The sequence below is a fragment of the Microcebus murinus genome, chromosome 3, assembly GCF_040939455.1.
Source record: "Microcebus murinus isolate Inina chromosome 3, M.murinus_Inina_mat1.0, whole genome shotgun sequence".
Classification (NCBI taxonomy): Eukaryota; Metazoa; Chordata; class Mammalia; order Primates; family Cheirogaleidae; genus Microcebus; species Microcebus murinus.
The window spans coordinates 51,789,451-51,817,395 of NC_134106.1; the positions used below are offsets into that span (position 1 = coordinate 51,789,451).

General features: G+C 36.1%; 1 protein-coding gene across 14 annotated transcripts in view; it reads left to right on the forward strand.

Moving 5' to 3' along the window:
- Window positions 1-27,945, forward strand: part of EHBP1 (EH domain binding protein 1) — a 351,096-nt gene that overhangs the window by 134,236 nt on the left and 188,915 nt on the right. For all 14 annotated transcript variants that reach the window (XM_012764882.2, XM_012764889.2, XM_012764886.2 and 11 more), the window contains one exon: window positions 26,524-26,705. In XM_012764882.2, coding sequence (XP_012620336.1) covers window positions 26,524-26,705 — 182 coding nt within the window. The remainder of the gene's footprint in view (window positions 1-26,523; window positions 26,706-27,945) is intronic.

Genomic DNA, 27,945 nt, shown 5'->3' on the forward strand with positions numbered 1-27,945 from the left:
GTGGAGAATAGTTATGTAAATCTGTAGTGTAACCATATTACAGAATGATATGCAACTTCTAAAATACAGGTTTACAAAATTATAATGTTAAGTTTAAAAGAACATAAGATTTTATAAATGGCATCATGTCAGCTATTGTAAAAAAAAAACACGAGAAAATACATAAAAATATTAATTGTGATTTCACCTAGTTGGTAAAGTTTTGAGTAATTCTTTTTTGTACTTCTCTGTATATGTATAATTTTCTATGGCAAATTTTCTCATATAATCAGAAAAAAAGTATAGTATTAAAGATGATCACCCTCACAGAATCATGGAAGATGAAATCCAGGTATGTATGAGACTAGAGAAAGGGAGACAACTCCAGAGGTATTAGTGGTAATCTGCTCACAGATGATGAGGCTTGAATTTAGGAAAAAGTGATAGTGGAGATATAGAAAGAAGGGTCCAGATTTTGGAGAGATTTAGTAGGTAGAGCCAACTTGGTTTGGTGAGTCTTGAAATTAAGAGGTTTGATGGATGGCAGTACAACCCACTGAGATGAGAAACTAAGGAGAGAAACAGCTTAAGTGGTGGAGATGAGTTCAGTTTGGCTATGTTGAGTTTGTGATGTGGTGAAAATGAATAGTGGGCACTTGAGTGCTTAGATCTAGAACTCAGGAATAGGTCTGTCTAGTTTTGAAGATTTAGAAGTCATTATCAGCACACACACTTAAGTCCTGACCATGGAAGACATAATCCTTGATTGCCAGATCTTATTTAAAGTAATAGATGATTATCCTTAGAATGGAAACTAATTTAAAAATCTGCTAGTTTAGTTTCTTATTTAAGAAACTACACAAAATAATATGAGTAAACTTTTTGTTGCTTTCTTTAAGGTTACAGGAGAAGAGTTTGCTATAAATTGCCCTTTAGCAACTTTGTAGTAGACATGACATTAGGGTCACTTTAATAAATTTTTTTTTAATTTGTGCATCCTACAACCTACTTCAACCTTTGACATGTACACTTTAACTTGTATTTTTGTGTAAATCTGGAGTTTCCCTCTGAGAAGAGTGAGGTTTTTGACTTGGAATTTTTAAAGGAAAGTTAGATTTTATTCTAAAATCAATATATCAATTTTTAGATATTTATGAGTATGTGTCTAGGCAGATTTTTAATGTTGATTCTGTTTACATTTGCACTACCAAACTCTGCCATCCAACCATCTAAGTTGGTTATTTTAGCTGATATGGTTTCTAATTAAGTCTTCATGGTTGAGAGAGCTCCCTGTGGCATGCCTGCTTCAGCATTTAATTGCTCCATGGACTCCAAATTAAATTCTGTAGTATTCCATTTTGGTCTGTTGATGAAGCAAAGATCTTTTCATCATGGCTGGAAAAATGTGGCACTTGTGACAGCTTGAAGGACCAGCATCACAATTTTGAAAAAGTTAGAACTATTTAACTTCTAGGTTGACTCTTCACCTGACAATAAAGTTTAAAGTGTTATGGAGAGTTAAATGAGAGAATTCTAGGTCCATAATAGTCTCTCAGCAATTATTTGTAGACTAAATAAAGCAAAATCGTTGGTCTTGATATTATAGTTCATCAAATTATTTTGTTTCAGAAAGAGCAAAGTCTTTGGAGTTTCAGATTGAATTTGAGTGAAAAATACCAGGAAACAAATATTATAAGTCTCTATTAGGTACAGTATAAGATATTCTGGCATTGGAATGACAGGTTGCATTAAGAAACTTCTAAAGTCTCTTCTAACTCCATTATCTCATTTGATTATTTTGATTCTTTAGTCAGTAGAGAAAATGGATATTTACACAAATAATTGGGTGTGTTAATTCTTTACACTGTGAAATAATTCATGTGTTCATGAGACAGAGGGCAAGATCTAATAACTGAGACTTTTAAGGCCAGTGCTGTAGTTTGAATGTGCCCCCAAAGTTCATGTGGAAACTTAATTCCAGTGCAACAGTGTTGAGAGGTGGAACCTTTAAGAGGTAATGAGGTCATGAGGGGTCTGTCCTCATGAGTGGATTAATGTCATTATTGTGGAAGTGGGTACTTTATTTGGAGAGTGGGTTTATTACAGAAGCAAGTTCAGTGTCCTCTTGTTCTTGCTCTCACATGCCCTTTTGCCCTTATACCTACTGCCATGGATGACACAGCAAGAAGGGCCCAGGTGCTGGCCCCTCAACTTGGACTTTTCAGCCTACGAGCCAAATAAATTTCTTAATCATTTACTCAGTCTCTGGCATTCTGTTATAGCAGCACAAAATGGACTAAGACAGAAAATCGATACCTAAAAGGGGGACTGTTGCTATAACAACTACCTGAAAATATGGAAGCAGCTTTGGAACTGGGTATGGGTAGAGGCTGGAAAAATTTGGAGGAGCAAGCTAGAAAAAGCCTAGATTGCTATGAATGGAGCATAAAGGGCATTTCTGGTGATGGTTCAGAAGAAAAGAGCTAATGGGATTAGTAATTTGTAATCCCTAATTTTCTTAGGGATTACTTAAATTGTTATGATTAGAATGCTGGTGGAAATATGGGTGGTAAAGACCATTATGATGAGGTCTTAGACAGAAATGAGGAACAAGCTATTGAAAACTGAAGTAAATGCCATCCTCATAAAATTGCAAAGAACTTGGCTGAATTGTGTCCATGTCTGAGGGCTTTATGGAAGGTGGAATTTAAGAGCAATGAATTAGGATATCTGGCAGAAGACATATCTAAGCAAAATATTGTAGGTGGTGCCTGGACACTTTTAACCACATATAGTAACATGTGAGTGGAGAAACATTATTTAAAGACAGGATTTACAATTAAAAGGCAAGCAGAACAGAAAAATTTGGAAAATTCACAGTCTAGCCATGTAAAGAGTGAAAAGGCATCTTTTGGAGAGCAAACCAAGGGTGTGGCTAAGCAACTGCTTGCTAAAAAGATTAGTACATTTGCTAAAGAGATTAGTACAGCCAGAAGGGAGCCAGGTACTATTCATCAAGACAATGGGAGAATGACCCCAGAGACATTTTGATCTTAGAGGCTGCCCTTCCCATCACAGGCTCGGAGTTCTAGGAGGGTGAAATGATTTCAGGAAATGGGCCCTGGGCACCCTCCACAGGCTCACTTAGGATTTTGCCCCTCACCTCATTCCAGCACAGTACTTTTCAGACCACCCCATCCATGGCTTAAGGGGGCCCAGGTGCAGCTTTTTCTGCAGTTCTAGAAGGCCCAAGTGGTAAGGCTTGGTAGCATTAAGTCTACAGGCTGGCAAAGTGCAAGAACTGTGGGGGCATGGATACCTCCACCTTGATTTCAAAGGATGTCATGGATAGCCTGGGTGTCAGGCAGAAACTTGTTGCTGGCGTTGGATCTGCCATAGAGAATCACCACTAGGGCAATGCTTAGTGGAGCCATGGGAGTGAGGCCACTTTAGAAACCCCAGCACTGTAGAGCTACTGGTGTGCAACTCCAGCTTGGGACAGCTTGTAGGTATGAAACTCCAACCCATGAGAGCTGCTGGGTGGACTGAGACCAGGAAAGCCATGGGAATGGGGCTGCCTGAGGCCTTGGGGGACCACTCGCTGCCCCAGTGTGCCCAGGATGTGAGACACAGACGTTTCTCAACCTTTAAAACATGTTTCCTCATTGAGTTTTAGACTTAGAACCCGTTACCTTTTTCTTCTTGTGTGTTTCTCCCTTTTGGAATGGGAATGTCTATTCTATGCTTTTCCCACCATTATATTTTAGAAGTAGATAACTTACTTAATTTAACAGGCTCACAGCTGAAGAGGAATTTGCCTTAGGATGAATCATGCCTTAAGTCTTACCTACATTTGATTTAGGTGAGACTCTGGCCCTTGGACTTTTGAGTTGGTAATGGAACAAGTTAAGACTTTGGTGCTATTGGGATGGAATGAATTTATTTTGCCTGTGAGGAGAATGTGAATTTTGGGGGCCAGAGGTGGAATGCTATGGTTTGAATGTGTCCCCCAAAGTTCATATGTTGGAAACTTAATCCTTAATGTAACATTGTTGAGAGGGACCTTTAAGAAGTGATTGGGTCATGAGTGTTGTTCCCCCCCCCCCTGTGAATGGATTAATGTCACTATCTAGAGAGTGACTTCTTTATTAGGATAATGGGTTTGTTATAAAAGTGAGTTTGGTTCCCTCTTGCTTTTGCTCTCACATGTTCTTTTTGCCTTCCATCTTCTGCCATGGGATGATGTAGCAAGAATGCCCTCATCAGATGCTGGCCCTTGACCTTGGACTTCCCAGCTTCCAGAACTGGGAAAAATCAATTTCTTTATAAATTACCTGGTCTCTGGCATTGTGTTATAGCAGCAAAAAACAGGCCAATATAGCCAGCATTAATCTAATCACTTGTTCTTAGAATGCTGTTCAGAATTCTAGTTGCCTGTCACTTCATTTCTTGGTACCCTGATTCAATAGTACTCAGAACAGAACTTACGAGTTCTGATGGGCAAGGACATGAGCATAATTAGGCCTTTGACTGTGAAACACTAGAAGGGTGTGGCACTGCAAGCAGTCATTTATCATCAGGTACTTAACTAACATAGTAGTTACTTACTTCCTCATGGTGATAGTATGGCATAGCACCTAAACAGTCAAAACTGCACGAGTGTGACATGCTTGCATTGATAATCACAGGTCCAGATCTAGTGAATTACAATAAAATAAATCTCAATCTTGATATGTCACTAAGAATTACTAATTGAAGAGCTTGGGTCAACTTTGTTGTGATGGTTCTTTACCAAAATGTTCTGTTCTTGGATAATTAAATGAGGAATTCTGCTTTTGGCCCCATGAGGGACTAGATAGCATGAATAACCCCTATTGGAAAACAGCTTTAAAAAATAGGTAAAATATGAAAAAAAAAATTTTAAATGCATTCCTGAAATGACACTAATAGAAGCACTCCGAAGACATAAAACAGTAATAGTAATAATTGAACAGAGGAAGTCTGGAAGATAAGCATTCATCATAGCTTTGCCACAAAGAGTTTCTACTGAACCCATGATTTACTGCTTTTATTAGTACCTCTGCATGGAGATGTAGAAAAAGTCTAGCACCTCCCATTCCTCCAAGATACAATGTCTAATAAGATCCCCTTGTTGCCTAAAGCTGACACCCCAGAGTTGTACCATCAGTGTAAGGATGAAGAAGAAATAAACTCACTGCACAGAAGAAAATGAGAAACGTTGCCTCTTTCTTTTCTTAGCATTAATGGGTTGGGGCAATGTCACCCTTGAAAATTTATAACCGGGAGCTAGCCCTCATATGGGTTTCGTTTAAGACTGTTCTTTGTGTTGTAGTAAAATTATTAATTTTATTGAATTTCAACATTTGAGTATTAGTCTTTTTTAATATGTTTTGTGACAAAATGAGGGGTATATACAAAACACTTATGCTACATCACAAAGTTATTCAAGAAAAACCACTTGTGCAATTATTTGACTTGTAAACTTAAAGTAGCCATTGTTCTCCTCAAATACCATTTTTACTTGAAAAAACTACTAACAAACTAGTTATTCCATCTTGGGTATTAGGCAAACATTGTCTTGAAACTGAACAAACTAAGCCTGTTATTTACAGTTAAGCAACTGAAATTGTGTGTCAATGATAAAATTCAACCTTTCAATTGAAAATTAGAATTTTGAAAATCTGTACCTACCAAATTGAGCTTGATAGTTTCCCAATGCTTAAAGATTTTTCTGATGGAATAAAAAAAAAATTGTGATTTGGGGGGAGGCATTATATAATGAAATGTATCAACAGCTGCATAATTCAGAGAATCAGTATTTTCTAAATGACCAAAGTATAGTGTTGCAAAATCATGCATGGGCAAAACATTGATTCAGTGTGTATGACAAAACAATGGATTTTAATTTAACAGAGTTTAAAAAGTTTATTGATATGGTTTTAGGTTCTGTGTTACCATAAAGCTTTAAGAAACTTATTGAGTTTTGGTATAGTATCAAACAGACTTGAAATTATTTGAAAAGGTTAATTAAATACTCTTTTCTTTTCCAGCTGCATATCTGAGTGAGGCTTGGTTTTTCTTTAAATACTTCACCCAAAACAATATATCATACTCATTGAATATGGGAGTAGAGCTGTCTGTTAAAACAGACATTAAAGAGATTTTAGAGAGATATAAGCATTAAAGAGATTTGCAAAACTGTAAAATAGAGCCGCTCTTCTCATTAAATTGTTTTGTATAGAAAGTATATTCTTCATAAAAATATGTTAACATATGAGTTTTTTTTAAATGAATTCAATATTTTCTAAATTTCTTATTTTAAGCTTTTAATAGAGTAAATATTGATAGATAAACAAACAATATAAGCTGGGCACAGTAGCTCACGCCTATAATCCTAGCACTCTGGGAGGCCAAGGTGGGTGGATTGTTCAAAGTGAGGAGTTCGAAACCAGCCTGAGCAAGAGCGAGACCCTGTCTCCACTAAAAATAGAAAGAAATTAATTGGCCAACTAAAAATATATAGAAAAAATTAGCCAGGTATGGTGGTGCATGCCTGTAGTCCCAGCTACTGGGGAGGCTGAGGCAGAAGGATTGCTTGAGCCCAGGAGTTTGAGGTTGCTGTGAGATAGGCTGATGCCACGGCACTCTAGTTGGGGCAACAGAGTAAGACTCTGATTAAAAAAACAAAAACAACCCAACCCATATAAACAAAAATTCTTTGGAGTTCTGAAAGTATGTAAAAGGGTCTTAAGACAAAAACACTTGAAGCCTGTTGGTCTAACCTCTCCAGGTAAAAGTCAGTGATTATCGGATTGGATTAAAATTTTACTGGCTATATATTGTTTATAAGAGACAGTCCTAAGATGAGAGGAGGTTACATATTAGAAGAGAAAGAGGAAGATGTCTGTAGCTTCTGGTTGGAGGGGTAATCTACCATATGGAGTTGAGTCATGGACTTTCCTAGTTTCAGACAGGGCTCCCTTCTCTCCTAACTCTCCTAATACTATAATGTGTCTGTCGTCTGGCTTCCTCACACTGTCCTTTTGGAGTAGGTCTCCAAGGAGATGCTGATGCTGCTTACCACCTTCACTCCCTTTCCCCTGATATAAACCAAATGCCCTGTTCTTCCTTACACCCAGGGTTCTTTTTATCTGTTAGTGCCCTCTCTGGCTTGGAGAAACCTCTGCCTAGCTCTACAAATGGAAACAGACTGTACAGTTCTTGTTACTAAATTATAAGTCACTCTACTTTTAGGAAACCTCACATCTCTTTTTCTCCTGTTTATGAGAGGTACATATTTATGAGAGGTATCTTAAAGGAATGTAAAAAAAAAATCTTGACCACAAGAAACTAATGATGTAAAGGTCCTTCAGAATGTTTTTATCTTGACTTATAGAATTACAATTCATTTATTCACTCAACAAATATTTATTGGGCAGTGGCTCTATGCCATGGTTCTTGAGCTAGAATATAATACAGGGTTGAACAAAATAGACAAAAGTTTGTGCCCTTATTGAACTTACAGTAGAGGAGAGAAAACAAACAAATGAATAAACAAAGTATTTACGTATTTAATTGTATGAGCTAAGGAGAAAAAGAAGAGGAATATGAAATATGTGTATTGGGAGAGTGGTTGGAGTGTTAGTTGAAGTGGTCAGAGGCTTTTCTGGGAAAGTGAGTTTTGAGAAAAGACTTGAAGGAAGTGGGAGAGCTAGTCATATAATATCTATGAGAAGAATACTCTTGGTAAGGGAAATAGCAAGTCTGAAGGCCTTATGGAGATGCTTACCTAGTATATTGGAGAAACAGTGGGGCCAGTGTAGGGGAGCAGAGAAAATGAGAGGGAAAAATAGCACAGGAGATTAAAGTCAGAGGGCAAAGTCAGGGAGGCTTTATGTAGAGCCTGTTGGTCCTACTAAGGGCTATGGCTTTTACTCTGAGACAACTGGAGGCTGTTGAGTAGAAGAGTGAAATGATCTGACTTTAACAGGATCATTGTAGTTACTATGTTGGTAATAAGTGCAGGACAAAGGCAGGGCAGCAAGACCAGTTTGAAGGATATTGCATTAATCCAGTTGAGGGAAAAGATGGTGGTTAGCCACAAATTTCAATTAAATGTACAAGGTGCTCAAAAGTGAGTGTGTGTGTGTGTGTGTGTGTGTGTGTTCAGAGGGATGGATGGTCAGTTGAGAAAAGGAGTTTATTGGAAGGTTTATGAACTTAGAATTTTGCCCAGATATTTTGTTTGTTTGTTTGTTTTGGAATATTCTGCTACACAATAATACAGTATGTGATTACAAGGGCAGGAATTTATTTATTTTATTTTTTTAATTTCAGAGTATTATGGAGGTACAAACATTTTAGTTACATAAATAGCTTTTGTACTATTTGAGTCAAAGTTATAAGTATGCCCATCCCCTACATAATGTGCATTATACCTGTTAGGTGTGAATGCACGCATACCCACCTCTCCCCTGCCACCTGCTTGATTTCCAATGAATGTTATTTCCATATGTGCACATAAGTGTTGGTTGATTACCTTCAACTTAATGGTGAGTACATGTGGTGTTTGTTTTTCCATTCTTGTGATACTTGACTTGGCAGAATGGTCTCCAGTTCCATTCAGCTTAATACAAGAGGTATTAGTTCATAATTTTTTTTTATGACTGAGTAGTACTCCACAGTATACATATACCACATCTTATTATTCCACTTATGTGTTGATGGGCACTTGGGTTGTTTCCACATCTTTGTAATTATGAATTGTGCTGCTGTAAACATTTGAGTGCAGGTGTCTTTTTTATAGAATGTCTTTTTTCACCTTGAGTAAACACTCAGTAGTGGGACTGCTGGATAAAGTGGTAGTTCTACTTTTAGTTCTTTGAGGTCTTTCCATACTACTTTCCATAGAGGTTGTACTAGTTTGCAGTCTCACCAACAGTGTGTTAATGGTCCTATCTCTCCACATCCACAACAGCATTTGTTGTTTTCGGACTTTTTGAATAAAGCCATTCTCATTGGAGGTAGGTGATATCTCATTGTGGTTTTGATTTGCATTTCCCTGATGATTAGAGATGTTGAGCCTTTTTTCATATGTTTGTTGGCCCTTAGTTTATCATCTTTTGAAAAGTTTCTGGTCATGTCTTTTGCCCACTTTTTAATGGGGTTGATTTAATGGGGTTGATACTCGAGTTCTTTATAGATTCTAGTTATCAGCTCTTTATCAGCTATATAGCCTGCAAATATTTTCTCCCATTCTGTAGGTTGTCTATTTGCTCTAATGATAGTTTCCTTGGCTGTACAGAAGCTTTCTAGTTTGATCAGGTTCCATTTATTTATTTTCGTTGTTTCTATGATTGCTTTTGGGGTCTTCTTTACAGATTGTTTGCTTAGGCCTATGTTTATAAGAGTTTTTCAAATATTTTCTTCTAGAATTCTTATAGTTTCATGCCTTAGGTATAAGTCTGTTATCTATCATGAGTTGATTTTTGTGAGAGGTGATAAGTGAAGATCCTGTTTCAGTCTTCTATATGTGGCTGTCCAATTTTCCTAGCATCATTTATTACATAGGGATTCTTTTCCCCATTGTATGTTTTTGCTTTTTCAAAGATCAGGTGGCAATATGAGGATGATTTTAAATCTGGGTTCTCTGTTTGACCCATTGCTCTATGTCTCTGTTCTTATGCCAGTACCATACTGTTTTGGTAACTATAGCCTTGTATAGTATAGCTTGAAGTCTAGTAAATTGATGTTTCCCGGTTTGTTCTTTTTGCTTAAGGTTGCTTTGGCTATACAGGGTCTTCTCTGGTTCTATATGACGTGTAGCATTATTTTTTCTAGATCTACAAAAAAAATGATGTTGGTATTTTAATAGGGATTGCATTCAATTTGTAGATCACTTTGGGTAGTATAGACATTTTAACAATATTGATTCTGATGATCCATGAGCATGCATGTTTTTCCATCTGTTTACGTCCTCTGCTGTTTTCTTCCTCGGTGTCTCATGGTTCTTCCTGTAGAGGTCTTTTACCTCCTTGGTCAAATATATTCCTAGGTATTTTGTTTTATTTGTTGCTGTTGTGAAAGGTATTGAGTCTTTGATTTGGTTCTCAGCTTGACTGTTGTTGACGTATATGAATGCCACTGGTTTGTGTACATTGATTTTGTAACCTGACACTTTGCTGAATTTATTTATCAATTCCAGTAATCTCTTGGCAGAATCTTTGGGCTTTTCTAGATATAAGATCATATTGTCATCAAAGAGCAATAGGTTGACCTTTTCTGCCCCCATTTGGATACCCTTGGTTTTCTTCTCTTGCTTGATTGATTGCTCTGGCTAGACTTCCAGCAGTTTTTCCAGTATTGTATTGAATAAAAGTGGTGATAGAGGGCAACCTTGTCTGGTTCCAGTTCTAAGTGGGAATGCTTTCAATTTTTCTCTGTTCAGTATGATGTTGGCTATGGGTTTAGCCTAGATGGCTTTTATAATTTTGAGGTAAGTCCTGTCTATGCCTGTTTTGTTAAACATTCTTATTATAAAAAGGTGCTGAATTTTGTCAAATGCTTTTTATGTGTATATTGACGGGATCACCTGGTCTTTGTTTTTTGCTTATATTTATGTGGTGAGTTGCATTCATAGATTTGCATATGTTGAACAATTCCTGGATCTCTAGCATGAAGCCCACTTGGTTGTGATGTGTTGTTTTATTTTATTTTTAATTTATTTATTTTTATTTTTTTTTGATGAGCAGATGAATTTGGTTTGCTAGGATTTTACTGAGAATTTTTGCATCTGTATTCATAAGAGACATTGGTCCATAGTTTTCTTTTTTTGTTGAGTCCTTTCCTGGCTTTGGTATCAAGGTGATGTTGGCATCATATAACATGTTCGAGAGGATTCCTTCCTTCTTGATGTTATGGAATAATTTCTGCAGTATACATACCAGTTCTTCTTTGTAGGTCTGGCAAGTTTTGGGTGGAAACCATATGGTTTGAGACTTTTTGTTGTTGTTGGAAGGATTTTATTGCCACTTGAATTTCGTTACTTCATATTGGTCTGTTCAGCAATTCTGTTTCTTCCTGACTGAGCCTAGGGAGGCTATGTGTTTCTAAGAAATTTGTCCATCTTCTCCACATTTTCAAGTTTATGTTCATAAAGGTTTTTGTAGTATTCAGAGATGATATTTTGTATTTCTATGGTATCAATTGAAATTTCTCCTTTTTCATTCCTAATTGAGCTTATTAGAGTCCTTTCTTTTCTGTTTCTGATAAACCTAATGAGAGTGTTGTCAATTTTGTTTATCTTTTCAAATAACCAACTTTTTGTTTCATTAATCTTCTGTATAATTCTTTTGTTATTGATTTCATTTAGTTCTCCTCTGATCTTGGCTATTTATTTTGTTCCACTGGGTTTGGGATTGATTTGCTCATCCTTTTCCAGTTCGATTGTTGATTTGTGATCTTTCTGTCTTTTGGATGGAGGCACTTATGGCTATGAATTCCTCTCAGGACTGCTTTAGCTGTATCCCACAGATTTTGCCATGTGTGTCTCCTTTATCATTTAGTTCAAAGAATCTTTTGATTTCCATCTTAATTTCCTCCTTTACCCGACTTTTGTTCAGCAATAGGTTGTTTAGTTTCTATGACTTTGTGTAGAGATGAGTGTTTCTGTTGGAGTTGATTTCTAATTTTATTCCACTGTGGTCTGAGAAAAGATGCATGGTATAATTTCTATTTTTTTTTTCAATTTGTTCAGACATGTTTTGTGGCCTGGGATGTGATCAGTCTTAGAGAATGTTCCATGAGCTAATGAGAAGAACATATATTCAGTGGTTTTGGGTAGAATGTTCTGTAAATGTTTGTTAGGCCCATTTGTTCTAAAGTTCTGTTTAGGTCCATTGTTTCTTTGTTTATTTTCTGTGTGGAGGATATGTCCTGTTCTGTCAGAGGGGTGTTGAAGTCCTCAGCAATTATAGCACTGCTGTTTATCATTTTGTTTAGATCAAGTAGGACTTGCTGTATGAATCCGGGCATACTTATGTTAGGTATATAAATATTTAGAATTGTTATGTCTTCTTGTTAAATTGTTCTGTTTATGATTATATAATGACTATCTTTGTGTTTTGTTACTTTTGTTGATTTGAAGTCTGTGTTATCTGATGTGCGAACTGCTACAGCTTTTGTTGGCTTCCATGTTCATGGAATATTGTTTCTACCCCTTCCCCTTGAGTCTAAATGAGTCCCCATGGGTTAGATGTTTTTCCTGGAGACAGCAAATACTTGGCTTGTATTTTTTTTAATCCATTCAGCCAGCCTGTGTCTCTTGAGTGGAGAGTTTAAGCCATCTACATTTATTGAAAGAATTTATAAGTGGTATGGATTCCTTTTTCTTTTTCTGCTTTTGTTTTCTTCTTTTCTTAACAGGCTAGATCCCAGGGAAGTGGCATGGATTTCTATTCATCCTGTTGAGTAGAACTTTTTCACTTTGTTTTCTCTCTTGAGCCATTTGTGGTATCTGGGCTTTGACATTTAGCTTTTTCATGATTTTACACTGGTGGGTTTCTATCATGCTGATCCATGTATAATGTAGTTCTGAGTACTTCCTGTAGGGACAGGTCTGATCTTGACAAATACTTTCAGTGTTTGCTTGTTGGAAAAGGTCTTTATTTCTCTCTTGTATATGAAACTTAGTTTTGCAGGATACAAAATTCTAGGCTGGCCATTATTTTGTTTAAAAGACTGATAATAGGGCCCCAATCCCTTCTGGCTTGTAAGATCTCAGTTGTGAAGTCTGCAGTTAATCTGATGTATTTTCCTTTGTAAGTTACCTGATGCTTTTGCCTTACAGCTCGTAGGAGTGCCTCTTTTGTGTTTATTGGCCAGTCTTATGATTATGTGTTGTGGTGGTTGCCTCTTTGTGATGAATCTCGAAGGAGTCCTTTGACCTTGTTATATCTGGATATCTAGATTTCTAGCAAGGCTAGGACAATTTTCCTCAATTATTTCTTTAAATAGCTTTTCCAACTCTTGTACGTTTTCTTCTTTGCCCTCGGGCAAAGGGCATGTCTCTGATTCTCATGTTAGGCCTCCTTACATAATGCCATATTTCTTGTAGGCTTTGTTTGTTCCTCTTATTTCTCAGTTCTTTCTCTTTGACTGACTTTAATTCAAAGATATTGTCTTCAAGCTGTGAGATTCTTTCTTTGGCCTGATCTAACTTTTTCTTAAGGCTTTCCACTGTGTTTTGTATTTCCTTGAACGAATTTTCCATTTCCAGGAGTTCTGTTTGATTTTTCTTTAAGAATTCAATTTCTTTAGTAAAGTTTTCATTAATTTCCTGCATTGTTTTTATGGTTTCTTTGTGTTGGGTTTCTATTTTCTCTTGTATTTCATTGAGCTTCCTTAAAATCCATCTTGAAAATTCTTCATCTGTCATTTTAGTGTTCTGATTTTGGGTTGGTATCCATTGCTAGAAAGCTGGTGTTCCCTTTTGGGGGTGTCCTTTTGCTCTGATTCATCATACTTCCAGAATTCTTTTGCTGATTCCTTCTCATCTGGAACAGCTGTTGCTTCTTACTTTTGGATTTTCTTTTGATTAGATCATGATATGCCCAGTTTAATCTCTGAGCCAGTAGGTGGTGCTTATGGGTGAGAATCAACCATACCCCATATGATTGAGTCAGTAAATGCTGTAAAGGGTATGCAAATTGACTTCCCTGTCAGTAAGTGGTACTTGCGATAAGGAACAAGCTGCAAAGTTGTTTTGGGATCCTGTGACCAGCTTTAGTTCCCCAAGGGAAGCACTTGACTGCCCCAGGTGGTAGGTAGCACCCTAGAACTTCCAGGTGAGTCCATGTTCTCCATCACAGCAGAGATGGATGGGGAAATGAGGCTGGGTGGGACTAGCTTGTGGGAGCCTGCTCTCAAGCTGCACAAATGCTGGCAAGGAATCTGCTTTAGCAGGGGTCAAAGGTCTGTTCCCTTCCTCTGGGCAAAGCTGCCAGGGAGGGGCTAAAATGGCTCCACTCAACCAGAAAGTCTGTGTGTGGAGGTGGGGTGTCTGAGTCTCGAAATCCTGCAGTTTGGAGCAGGCCTACCTCTTTTCTACCCTCCCCTATTATGTGGTTTACTCTGGGCCTCTGCCAGCAGGCAGTACCTCAAGCCAGCCAAGCTCCCCTATAACCGTGATACAGGGCAGGAGGTTCCCTGCCCAGGATCCTGGCCTGAGCTGGGAATGAGGCCCTCCTGTGGGAGGAGGGGTGCCCCATGAGCACACTGCAGGTAGGACCCATACTCCATTTTCCCCCTTGATTTGCTCCTTCAGGCATCCACACCTCCTGAGACTAATTGACAAATATCCCCTCTTCCTCCCACCCCCAGGCAATGCGTTTGAGAGCTAGGGATATGGGTCCCTGGGGCCCTGGAGATTAATCCCTGACCATGCCAGGGAGAAGCATGCTGGTCCTGAGTCACCCATGAGTTGCCCAAGCTGGTTTGATGTCCCTCTGCCTTGGGGCATGCCCCACTCTGGTGGGGCCACTGGGCAAGCAGCACTAGGGAGAGCCAGGGAGCAGGGAGCTCACAGTCTGAGCACCCTGCAGTCTGCTGCAGGACCCCAAAGGAAAGGTCTCAGCTCTCTATGGAAGTCTTTGTGTGGCAGCTCAATTATCTCTCAGCAGCCATGGGTGTGGGAGGGGAAGGGGAGAAAAAGAGTCTGGCTGGAGGAATGTTAGCAATCTATTCATCTCTTCCTCTCTTTCTGGGAGGTAGTTCACCCAGAATGACCGGGCTGTGGAGTTTTGCAGATCACCTGGCACCCATTCGACCCCTGTGGGCTTCTGCAGTCTGGGCTGGAGTTGGGAAATATCTGTGTCGAGATGAGCAAGATGAAACCTGAGGAGTTGGAGCCCCTTGGGCAGGACAAAGGCACATGGTGGGTAGAGAAGCAATATGGAGCCTGCCTTCTAGGCTCAGGTCTGTGGGGCAGGAGGCACCCCAGGGGTCTGGGAGCCTGGTGCCCTGTCCGCAAGAAGCTCCTAGCTCACTGGCAGCAGCAGTCTTTTAGCTCGTGTGGGCAGAAGGTCTCTCCAGCAGCTTAGGAGCCCTCCGACTGTCTGAGATGCAAGGGAGGGAGAAACTAACCATTGAATCCACCCTTCTCATTGGTCTCCAAGCCTCTCAGGGGTTTATCTTTGCCAATACCTTTCTTCCTCCAGTTCTGCTCTGCAACTTCTTCCTGTGGAGTCTCCTGAAGGTTCTGGCACCCTTGCTCCACACCCTAATCTGATTTATGTCTGTCTGTTTTTTCTCTTTCATCTAAAACTTCTCCTTCTTACTGATATGCTCTGGCTAGTAATGTCTCTGGTTTGCCATCTTCAGAATTTTGCCCAGATTGTGAATCTTTCACGTATTTATTATTTGATTTGTGTGCTTTAGAAGATATTACATGACTTTACATTGGAAAATTTCTACTCCTCTACTTATCACATAGAAAATATAATTATTTTGGTGCTGTAGATGATTTTATATAAAAATGATTTTGTTGTAAAAGTGGACAGCATGTATACTCACCAGTTTAATACTTTTTAAAGACCCATGGAACATTTATGGAAATCGATCATGTGCTAAGCCATTAAGCTTGTCTCAATAAATTTTTTTTATTTCAAAATATTAAAGGGATACAAATGTTTTTATTACATGGATACCTTTTATAATGCTTAAGTTGGGGCTTTTAGTGTGCCAATCACCTGGATAGTATTTATTGTACCTGAAAGGTAGGTTTTTACCTTTTGTCTCCTCTCCTTTCCCCTTTTTGGTTTCCAGTGTCTTTTACATCTGTTTGTGCCTGTGGGTGTCCATTGATTAGCTCCCAATTATTAGAATATACATGTGGTGTTAGTTTTTCCATTCCTGAGATACTTCATTTAGGGTAATGGTCTCCAATTCCAAGTTTCTATAAAATACATTATTTCATGCCTTTTTATGGCTGAGTAGTACTCCATGGTACATATATACCACATTTTCTTAATCCATTCATGAATTAATGGGCACTTAGATTGATTCCACTTCTTTGCAGTTGTGAGTTGTGCTGCAATAAACATTCAAATGTAGGTGTCTTTCTTATAAAATGACTTCTTTTTCTTTGGTAGATATCCAGTAGTGGGATTGCTGAGTTGAATGGTCAGTCTACATCTGTTTCTTTGAGGAATCTCTGTACTGTTTTGTATAAAGATTGTACTAATTTGCAGTGCCAACAACATATAAGTGTTCCTTTCTTTCTGCATATTCGTCAGCATCCATTGTTTTGACTTTTAATAATGACCATTCTGACAGGGGTAAGATGGTATCTCATTGTGGTTTTAATTTGTATTTCCCTGATAATTAGTGATGGTGAGCATTTCTTCATATGTTTGTTGGCTGTTTGTCTATCTTCTTTTGAAAAACTTCTGTTCATGTCTTTTGCCCACTTTTTTTTATAGAATTGTTTTTTTCTTACCTATTTGTTTGAGTTCTTTTAGATTCCGGGTATTAGCCCTTTATCAGATGTATATTTTGCAAATATTTTCTCTCTTCTGTAGGTTGTCTATCTATTCTGTGGATTATTTCTTTCACTGAGTGAAAGCCTTTTAATTTAATTATTGTTACTCTATTTGCCTTTGGGGTCTTAATCATAAATTCTTTGCCTAGGCCAATGTCTAGAAGAGTTTTTCCTACATTTTCCTCTAGAATTTTTATGGTTCCATGCCTTAAATTTGACTCTTTTATCCATCTTGAATTAATTTTTATATATGTCAAGAGATATGGGTCCTGCTTCACTCTTCTTCATGTGGCTATACAGTTTTCCCTGCACCATTTATTAAATAGGGCTTTCAATACGTTTTTAAGGATTGTTGTTACGCAGACTTCATTCTGTGACCGCAGTGCAATTAAATAGTGATCAGTTACAAGAAGATAAGTAGAAAACTCCATATAGATGAAAAAAATTTCTAAACATCTTGTAAGTCAAAGAAGTTACTATGAAAAATTAGAAAATAACTACAGGATAACAAAAATACTTCATGATAAAATTTTTGAGATATAGTTGACGCAGTACTTAGATAACTATTTAGGCTTGCACCTCATAATGAAGTTTCAGTCAACGAGGGGATTGCATACATGATGGTGGTCCCATAATATAATGGAGCTGAAAAATTCCTATTGCCTTGTGACTTTGTGAATGTCATGATTTTGTGGTACAACACATTAGTCATATGTTTCCAGTGATGCTGTTGTAAACAGACCTACTATGCTGCCAGTTGTATAAAAGTATAGACACATTTTATTGCACTTTGCTTGACTATACTTTGCAGATACTGTATTTTTCAAAAATTGAAGGTTTGTGACAACCCTTGGTAGAGCAAGTCTATTGGTGTCATTTTTTCAACAGCATGTGCTCTCTTTGTCCCTGTGTGAGCATTTTTAGCACTAAAGCATTTTTAAATTAAGGCATGTACCTTTTTTTAGACATAATGCTATTGTACACTTAATAGACTGCAATAAGGTATAAATATAACTCTTATATGCACTAGGAAACCAAAAAATTTGCGTGACTCACTTTATTGGAATACTCATTTTATTGCAGTGATCTGAAACTGTACCTCCAGTATCTCTGAGGTATGCCTGTCTAGCACATACAATTATGTACAATACTTAATAAGTGATAATGATAATAAACAACTGTCTTACTCATTTATGTATTTATTATACTATACCTCCTATTGTTATTTTAGAATGTATTCCTTCTACTTATTTAAACAAAGAAAATTAACTAAAAGAGCCTCAGGCAGGTCCTTCAGGAGATATTCCAGAAGAAGGCATTGTTATAATAGGAGAATACATATCATAGCAATAACATGAAGCCCCATACGCGTTATTGCTCCTGAAGATCTTTCAGTGGGACAAGATGTGGAGGTAGGAGACAGTGATATTGATGATCCTGACCCTGTGTAGTTTTTAACAAAAAAGTTTTAAAAAGTAAAAAAACAAAAAAGTTTACAAAATAAGGATATACAGAATGAAACTATTTTAGTACAGCTGTACAGTATGCTTGTGTTTTAAGCTAAGTTTTATACAAGAATCAAAACTTTTAACAAATTTATAAGTTTATAATATAAAAAAGTTATAGTAAGTTAAGGTTAATTTATTATTGAAGAAAGAAACTTTTAAATAAATTTAGTATAGCCTAAGTATACAGTGTTTATAAAGTCTACAGTAGTATACAATAACGTCCTAGGCCTTCACATTCATTCACCTCTCACTCAGTGACTCACTCTTAGCAATGTCCAGTCCTTCAAGCTCCATTCCTGGTAAGTCCTTCATACATGTGTGTCATTTTTAATCTTTTATACAATGTTTTACTGTACTTTACTCTGTTTAGATACACAAAATTTATCATTGTGTTGGAATTGCCTCCAGTATTCAGTACAGTAACAGATTGTAGAAGTTTGTAGCCTAGGAGCAAGAGACTGTCATACCATGTAGCCTAAGTGTGTAATAGGTTATACCATCTAGATTTGTGTAAGTATACTCTATGATGTTTGCACAATGACACAATTGCCTAAGGATGAATTTCTCAGAATGTATCCCTGTCATTGAGAGACACATGACTGTATAACCTATTATTTCATCAAAGAAGAACTGCTCAAAATTCAGTAGTTAGAACAGAATATAACCAAGGAGAGAGTAGGTGGAAGGAAATGATAAAGATGAGCAGAAACTACTGAAATAGAAAACATTCACTAGAAAGGATCATAAAGCCATTATTGATTTGGAAAGCCTAGTGAAATAGCTGATTTATAGCAAGAATTATTTAGGAACAAAATAGAAAAGGTACAAATAAATAGTATTGGAAGTGAAAAATATAAATAAATCTATACATTTTGCAGAGATAAACATAATAAAAAGATATTTTAAATAGTTTAGGTCAGTAAATTTGAAGTCTTGGATGAAATAGATAAATTTTACTCCCCCGGGGAGTACAAATTATCTAAACTGACTTAGGAAGACATTATATACCTGGATACCTCTATAGTCACTAAAGAAATTATATAAGTAATGAAAAACCTTCTCCAAGAGAAAACAGCCTTGGATAACTTTCTAGGTGCCTTCTGCAAAACTTTCACAGAGGAGATTATTTGAAATCTTTCAGAGAATAGGAAAAGAAGTCCCAGCTCATTTTACGAGGCTGATATAACCAAGGAGTGAACAAGAAAGGAAAATTATAGACCTGTATCCCCCATGATGTATATACACACACACACACACACACACACATATATACACACACAAAAATCCCATGCAAAACATTAGGCATTCACACCCAGAAATATATTTTAATATAAAGAAAAGGTACATTATTACCTAGTTGGATGTCTCCCAGGAATGTGGGGCTGCTTTAATTTTGGAAAGTCTATTAAATTTATCACATTGATAGATTAAAGATTTAAAAAGTCTTTATTCCCAAAGATACAGAAAAACACTTGATAAATTCAGCAAGCCTCAGTGTAAATTAAATTAGAAATAAAATTAAAACCTACAAGCAAACTAGTAATAGAAGGGAACTTCCTTAATTTTACAAAGGGTAGTACTTAAATAAAAAAGAAGAAGCAGAAACCTACAGTACATGATACTTAAAGACAAATAAATCAAAAGCATTTCCTTTTAAGATCAAGAATAATACAGGAATGGCCTCTTCACCATACTTAGTCAATATCATACTAAAGGTCCTAGCCAGTTACATAAGAAAACGAAATAAAAGTTAAAGATTGGAAAAATGAAGTGAATAGCAAATATTCTAGGTGATATGATTGTCTAAATAGAAGTCCCAAAAGGAAATATATATTATTAAAATTAATATAGGATTATTAGTAAGATTTCATAGATGCAAAATTTATTTACAAACTCAGTTGCCTTTCTCTATGCCATGAGCAAGTAATTCAAAAATAGAATTTAAAAGACAGTATTATTATACTAACAACAAAACCAAAGCACCTACGAATAAATCTAGGAAAATATGTAGAAGACCTGTGTGGAGAAAATGATTAAAAATTTGAGAGACAATAAAGATCTGAATAGGTATATCAAGGGAAATATCCTGTTTTAGAATAAAGAGACTTAATATTATAAAGATGTCAGTACATACACATTAATGTGTAGATTTAATGCAATTTCAATCAGAATCTCAACTGGATTTTTCACAGTACTTGAAACTATTTGGAAGAGCAGCAGGTCACAGGTAGCTGAAGACACTCCTGAATAAGGAAGTAAGGAGACGAGCTTGCCCCAGAGCCCAAAACTAAGGCAAAGCTTTGGCTGTTAAGGCAATAGTGTCTTATTGCAAGGTTAGATCAATCCACAAGTGGTCCAGAATAGAGAAACCAGAAACAGACTCATATATGCAAAACAGATTATTGACAGAGTGGACATTGCAAAGGGGGAAGGAATATATATATAATATATATACATACATATGTGTATATATATTATATATGTATATATACATGTATATATATTATATATATATAATCTCCATCCCTGAGGGTGTGTGTGTGTATATATATATATATATAAAACCCTATATATATATCCCTGTGTGTGTGTATATATGTCCCCATATATATGTGAACTATTTAATAAATGGCGCTTTGACAATTATAATATTTTTCAAAATGAAATTAGATCTCTATCTGAAAACTTACACAAAAATTAATTCCAGCCGGGTGCAGTGGTGCATACCTGTAGTCTCACCTCCTGGGGAGGCTGAGGCAGGAGGATTGCTTGACCCCAGGAGTTTGAGGCTAGAGTGAGCTATGATTGTGCCACTGTACCCCAGCATGGGAGACAGAGTAAGACCCTGTCTTTTAAATACATAAATAAAATAAGGCCTGGCATGGTAGCTCACACCTGTAATCCTAGCACTCTAGGAGGCCGAGGTAGGAGGATTGCTTGAGGTCAGGAGTTTGAGACCAAACTGAGCAAGAGTGAGACCCTACCTCTACTAAAAATAGAAAAAATTAGCCAGGCATGGTAGTGTGTGCCTGTAGTCCCAGCTACTTAGGAGCCTGAGGTAGGAGAATTGCCGGAGCCTGGGAGTTTGAGGTTGCTGTGACCTAGGCTGAGGCCATGGCACTGTAGCCCAGGTGACAGAGCAAGACTATCTCTCCATAGAGAGAGACAGTCTATCTATCTATCTCTATAGATAGATAGATAGATAGATAGATAGATAGATAGATAGATAGATAGATAGATAGATAACCCTGTCTTTTAAAAAATATTAATTCCAGGTGGCATTGACTCTTAAATGTGAAAAGCAGAGGTATAAAAATTTTGAAAGCAGTATAGGAGGATAGCTTTATCACCTTAGGGTTGAGAAAATTATCTCAAACAAAATGTAAAGGCACAAATCATAAAGGAAACAGTTGAATTTACAATAAATTAAGAAATTTGATTCATTTAAAAGATTGCATAGTCAGTGAAAATACAAGCCAAAAACTGGAAGAAGATATTTGCAACATGTATAAGTAACATTGGATTATGTTTAATATAATTAATATGAACCAGTAATCAAAAGATGAGCAACACAGTAGAAAAATGTACAAAAGATTTCACAGAAGAGGAAATCAGTTTCATTAGTCATCAAGGAAATGCAATTAAGACTGTAATGAGATATTTAATAATCTCGGATTGGCAAAAATGAAAAAGATAGAAAATATCAAGAGTTAGTAAGAATGTGGAAAGTAGAAACTCTTAGGGAGTACGAATTAATACAGCCACTTTGGAATACAATTTGACATTTTCTGTAGAGCTGAACATGTATATATCCTATGATCTGACTATTATCCTAGAAATATGTCCTAAATAAATTATTGCACATGTGTACCAGGATATAGGTATAAAAATATAGCAGCTTTTTAAATTACAAATAAATAAGTAAACACAAACAACCCACATGTCCATCAACAATAAAATGGATAGGTAAATTGTAGAAATTCATGTAATGAAATATTAGGAACAATAAAATTTAATGAATCGCAGCTATACACAATCAGAATAGATGAATATCAAGACATGATGTTGAACATAAGAAATAGGTCACAAAAATGGTGATGTTATTATATAAAGTTTAAAAACAATATGGCCTTTTCACTTTTTTATTATAGTAAAATACATATAAAATTTACAATTTTAAACATTTTTGGGTGTATAAATCATTAAGTATTAAGTACATCCATAATGTTTCATAACCATCACCACTGTTTCCAGAACTTTTTCATCATCTCAAGCAGAAACTGTCTGTAACCATTAAACAATAACTCCCCATTCTCTCAGTGCCTAGTAACCTGTATTTTACTTTCTATTTGGCTGTTTGTTATATAGGTAGAATCTTACAATATTTGCCCTTTGTGTTTGGCTTATTTTACTGAGCATGTCTTTAAGGTTCAACCATGTTGCGTATGTCAGAATTTCCCTATTTTTTAAGGCTGAAAATATTTCATTGTATGCATATACCACATTTTGTTTATCCATTCATCAGCAATATAGTCTTCAGGTATGCATACATAGTTGGTGATATATTTTCAAAAAATAAAGGGAAGGAATAATCCAAAACTCACTGGTTACCTCTGGAGGAAGAAATGAGAGGGATGCAATCTGAGAGGGGACATGCAGCTTTTAAGGCACTGGTAGTGTATTTCTTAAGCTGGGTGATGAGTATAGGATGTTCATTTTCTTATTCATTAATATTTAATGTTTTCTACTTCAGTATGTATGATGTATTTCATAATTTTTAAAGAATCCAATGATGATGCAGTAAGTTTAATTTTTAGTGTCTTGTAAGGGGCCTGATAATTCAAGTGCTAAATACTCTACTAGGTATTTCAATATGTTACTGCAAGAATTTCTTAAGGACATATTTCTAGGATGGGAACTACTGAGTCATAAGGTTTGCATGTATTCAACCTTATAAGGTAATGTCAAATTGTTTTTCAAAGTGGCTGTATCAATTAAAACTGTCTCCAGCAGTGTAAGAGAGTTTGTATTGTTCCACATTCTTGTCAACACTTTTATTGCCCAACTTTTTAAAATATTTGCCAACTTTTAAAAATATTTGCCACTTGTGTGAAACTGGAGCTTAGATACATGAAAAAAATCTGCCAAATAGTAACCAGTGAGTAAGTGCTGGTGCCACATTCTAATCCAGGTTTGTCCAATTCCAATTACAATAGGCTGGATTTCAAAGAAATAGAAATATATAGGCTAAGTCTTTTATAACAATGAAAATAGTTATGAAAAATTAGAGTGAAATTTTTAAATTAAAATAATTTTATGTAAGAACTTCATTAGGGGAAATATTTGTGAAAATGTGATTTTAAAGTAACTGGATCAGAATCACCTGATAGTAGTGGTGTGCATGAGTGGAGATGGGAATGTTACTTTTTAGAAATCAGCAGATTCTGGGTGCATCTTTAGGTCTACTATTTTTATTTATTTATTTATTTTAGTTTTTTTTTCTTTTTAATTTCAGCATATTATGGGGGTACAAATGTTTAGGGTCTACTATTAATAATCTAAGATCTCCAGGGGTGGGATCCAGGCTCTGCATTTTAAACAAGCTCTCCTGGTTTTGTTTGTTTTTGTTTTTTACTAAACACTAAAGTTTAAGAACCTCTGCTTTAGGGATTTTGAACTAATTCCCAAAATGTTGCCAGATACACGTATAAACAGATAGCAGTGTAAACATAGGCCTACAGACAGACATTTAGACTTACATATGTGTAAACACTCACTTTTTATTGACTCTTGTCATCAGACTTCCATTTTCTAGGAGTTCCTCATACTATTTTTTCTCTTATTCCTACATGTGATCCGAAGTAGCATCAGGACCCTAGCAACAATAACAGTAATTCTCTAAACTTTCTCTGCCTGGCTGACCCCAAGTCCTTTAAAGAAGTACTATAACATGCACACACACACACAAAAAAAATGTTCATTTGGCAGTGCAATTATTTCATTCCTCTTTATAGAACTGATAATAGCAATGATAACCATCTTGAGTGAGTAAAGATTTAGACTTGATTATAAAGTGTGAAAATTCATGGAGCTGGGGTTAGGGCTGTGAAAGATCCCCATATTTTTCTCATAACTGGTCTTCTTAAAATGTATTTTCTGTAGATAGCTAATTTTAAGGAGAAAGCAATATCTGAACTAGGTGAAGAATTGCTAGAAACAGTATTCAGATTCCTTCTCCTGGTAGTAAGCCATTTTATTAAGGACACAGACTCTAGTGAGGTCCTGTGTTATTATAATATTGGGAATGGATGTTGTATACTCAAGAGAACTCTATTCTGCTCACCTGCCCAGACCTCACAAAGGGCTATTTCATTGTCGCTGAGCAACTAATTGCTTAATTAAGTGATATAGCTAATTATGTTTAGAATTTAGTAGCTTTTATTACCTATTGTTTCAAAGACATTGATTTACCACAGCTTAAAACATCCTTTTTGCCATAAAACTGAGTTCAGCAGAAAAACTTTTCTACATAATTTTTATTATGAAAATGAAGAATATTATCAAAAACTCAAGATTTTGCGGAAACCATCTTTAAACTGAGTTTTTGATATGCTCATTTCTAAGTTATCTTAATTTTTATAGTTTGATTATTTGGTTATAAAATTAAATAATTACATTAAGGGATCAATGTCATACTTTGTGGAACATATTTGTTTAACAAAAACTGAAAATAATATGTGACAGATAGTATGTCATGCTTTCAAAATAGAGGCTTTAAATCCTATATCATATGTAGAAGTTGTTAGCTATTCTAAAGGTACAATAAGAGATTATTGTTTGTATCAGTGTAATAAATTGATACTCCCTGATCGTACTTTTTCATTTTGCACATTGTCAAAACCTTGGACCTTAATCTTATTCTTTGATTGACAGTAGCGACCAGGGAAACAACATTTGTATTGTTTGGGATAGTCACATCTGTTCAACTTGATTCAGTTGAGGGTATTTGCATATTCTTAAGTATTTCTTCTGAGAGGGCTTAAATCCTTCTCAAGTGTTTGATGCATTTTTGAAATTCATTCATAAGGTATCTACATGCACTAATAGTTCTGTATAATATTGCTGTGCATAATCTGACAGATAAGACCATATTTTAAAACAAGGTATTCTTTAGGGATGCCACATTACATTTTTACTTGTTCTGCTGGGCAGAAATGTCAAGTTTTTGAAAAGGGCTGTTTTAATGTTTTGATTAAATTAGTGTGTCGTTATTTTGGGCAAATTTGTCACTTATAGGACAAATAATGATTTATTAAATAATAACTCAAAGGTATTAATGGTAGGTTTTTCTGCCTTGATTAGAAAACTGAGCAATTTTATTGAACATAATTTTAGAATTTGGGTGAATTTCCATTTAGCTTTCTTATTTTATAGGGAAGGTTTCTGAGGCTCAAGTTTCCTGACTTGCTAAAGGTCACACAGCTTGGAAATTTAGTTTTAAATTTTGATCTTAACTCCCAGATCAGCAAACCCCAAGAAATAATGGTGCATGATTTCTGATTTACTTTATACTTATCCTACATCTAAAATTTTCCCCTTCCAATAGAATACTTAGTCAGAGATTGTCTTATTTATCGTCAGAAATAAGTTTCAAATTACAAGATACATAGAATCCAGATATTGTAAGCAAAACAAGAAGTAGAATGCCATCTAGGCAAGGAGTTCTAAAAAAATTTGTAGGTGTTTAGTAGGAGAAATATCATTAGGTTATGGTAATCATTAGGTTATGGTAAATTGATCAAAGAAAAAAACAATTGTTGAACACTTATTGATGCATAGCCCTGTGCTAGATTCTCTTCTCATAATAACCCTGGAGACCTTCTGTCTTAGTTTTCATTCCTTGCTTTTTCTTTCCTGAGGTACTTAGGGTTGGTTGTTCTAGTCTTTTCTTATTTCTGCTTGGGCCACTTCTTTCCAATTTGATGTCTGCCTTAGTTATAGACATAAAAATTGGGGCTAGGCATAGTGGCTCATGTCTGCAATCCTGGCGCTTTGGAAGGCCAAGGCAGGAGGATAGCTTGGGGCTGGAAGTTCAAGTCTAGCCTGGGTAACATAGTGAGACCCCGTTTTTATAAAAATAAAAATTAGCCATGATGGCATGTACCTGTAGCTTGTCCTAGCTTCTTAGGAGGCTGAGGTGGGTGAATTGCTTGAGCCCAGGAGTTCAAGGATGGTGCAGTGAGCTAGATTGTGCCAGTGCACTCCAGCATGGGCAACAGATTGAGACCCTGTGTCTTTAAAAAAAAAAACAGTATAAAAGCTGTGATATAATTTTATGGCAATTTTATTTAATTATTGTGTTATAGGAATTTGTGGGAGAAGGAAATTTTCAATTGTTATTTGTATTATTTAAATAGTATTTTTAAATATTTGGTTATAAAATAATTCCAAATTACATAATTATTTTTTATCTTCCAGGAATCCCCTTCTGGTCGAAGGAAAGCTCTTGCTACTAGCAGCATCAATATGAAACAGTATGCAAGTCCTATGCCAACTCAGACTGACGTCAAGTTAAAATTCAAGCCATTATCTAAAAAAGTTATATCTGCCACTCTCCAGTTTTCATTATCTTGCATTTTCCTTAGGGAAGGAAAAGCCACGTAAGTTTCTTTTGTCAAACAAGCTGCTTCACATTGTGTTTCAAAATATCATAGGTAAATAGCTTTTGAATCAGTAGACTAGCAACAGTTGAGCATCTTACAGCATACCAGGCATTCTTGCCATTCTTTGTTTCAGAGGCCGAATAAATGAACTCCTTGTTGTTCATAGTCTCTTTTGACTTCAGAGAATGAACAATAATATAAAAGTGATCACATATGTTTTCAAATTTTAAATTATATATTGAATGATATTATAATGTTTGTTTTATATTTCAGTGTCTTCAGTATAGTAGTCTGAAGTATAGACACTTTAATTTGTAGAGCTATTTGATGCATCTGAGACATGAGAGGAACTCAAAATGAAAATTTTAGGATAAGAGAGTGAAAGAACTAAGGGAACTTTTGTCAGTTCATATTCCTTGGCTCAGCCTTCCAAAAATTATACAGGAAAGTACAGTTAGATAAGCAATTTACTATAATCATTGTCCTTTTCGAAAATCACTTCTTAAGCACTGAATAAGCATTGCACAAAGATTTCTAAATTCAATTCTAGTCTCTTAAAAGAGTAAAATTCTAACTGGGTAAAATGAGGTGAACATACCTAGAGCAGGGAGAAAAAAATAACTAATAACCATTAGTGTGGTTATTGCATACTAATAAGTCAAGGGGAGGTACATATTATGAGTATTTGAAAGGGTTAGTACCTAAGTGGAGTGAAAGACGAAGGGACAGGAGAAATGGAAATTCTAGGCCTAGACTTAAAAGATGAAGGGAAGAAGGCAGTTATGAACATTTCAGTCCAATCTGAATAACAGTTCTGAACATATTTGATGTAGTGGAATGTAGTTACTATAATTGGCCATGTCTACTTGACTGATTAGACTGGATTCTGTGTGTCAGTCAAAATGAGATGTTTGGCACTCATCTAAATGGCAGCAAATGACTTGGTAGATAACAGTAAGCCTCCTCTCTGGGAAATAAGGTTGTGAGTGTGGTTGGGAGACAGTACAGAATGGAAGCATCTTAGTCTTTCATCTCAGGACCTTAAGTTGTAGACTTAACTACCGAGAATTTAAAAATAAAGACCTTACCCTGAAGTGTAAGCCAAATGAAAGGAAAGGAATCACAGAAAGAAGAGAAAAAACAAATTCAAAGAATATCCTTGGAGGATGGACTTTCTTCCACTGAGCAGAAGCTATAAGTGAATCAGCACCATTCATAGGAGTCTGGGTGAGAGGAA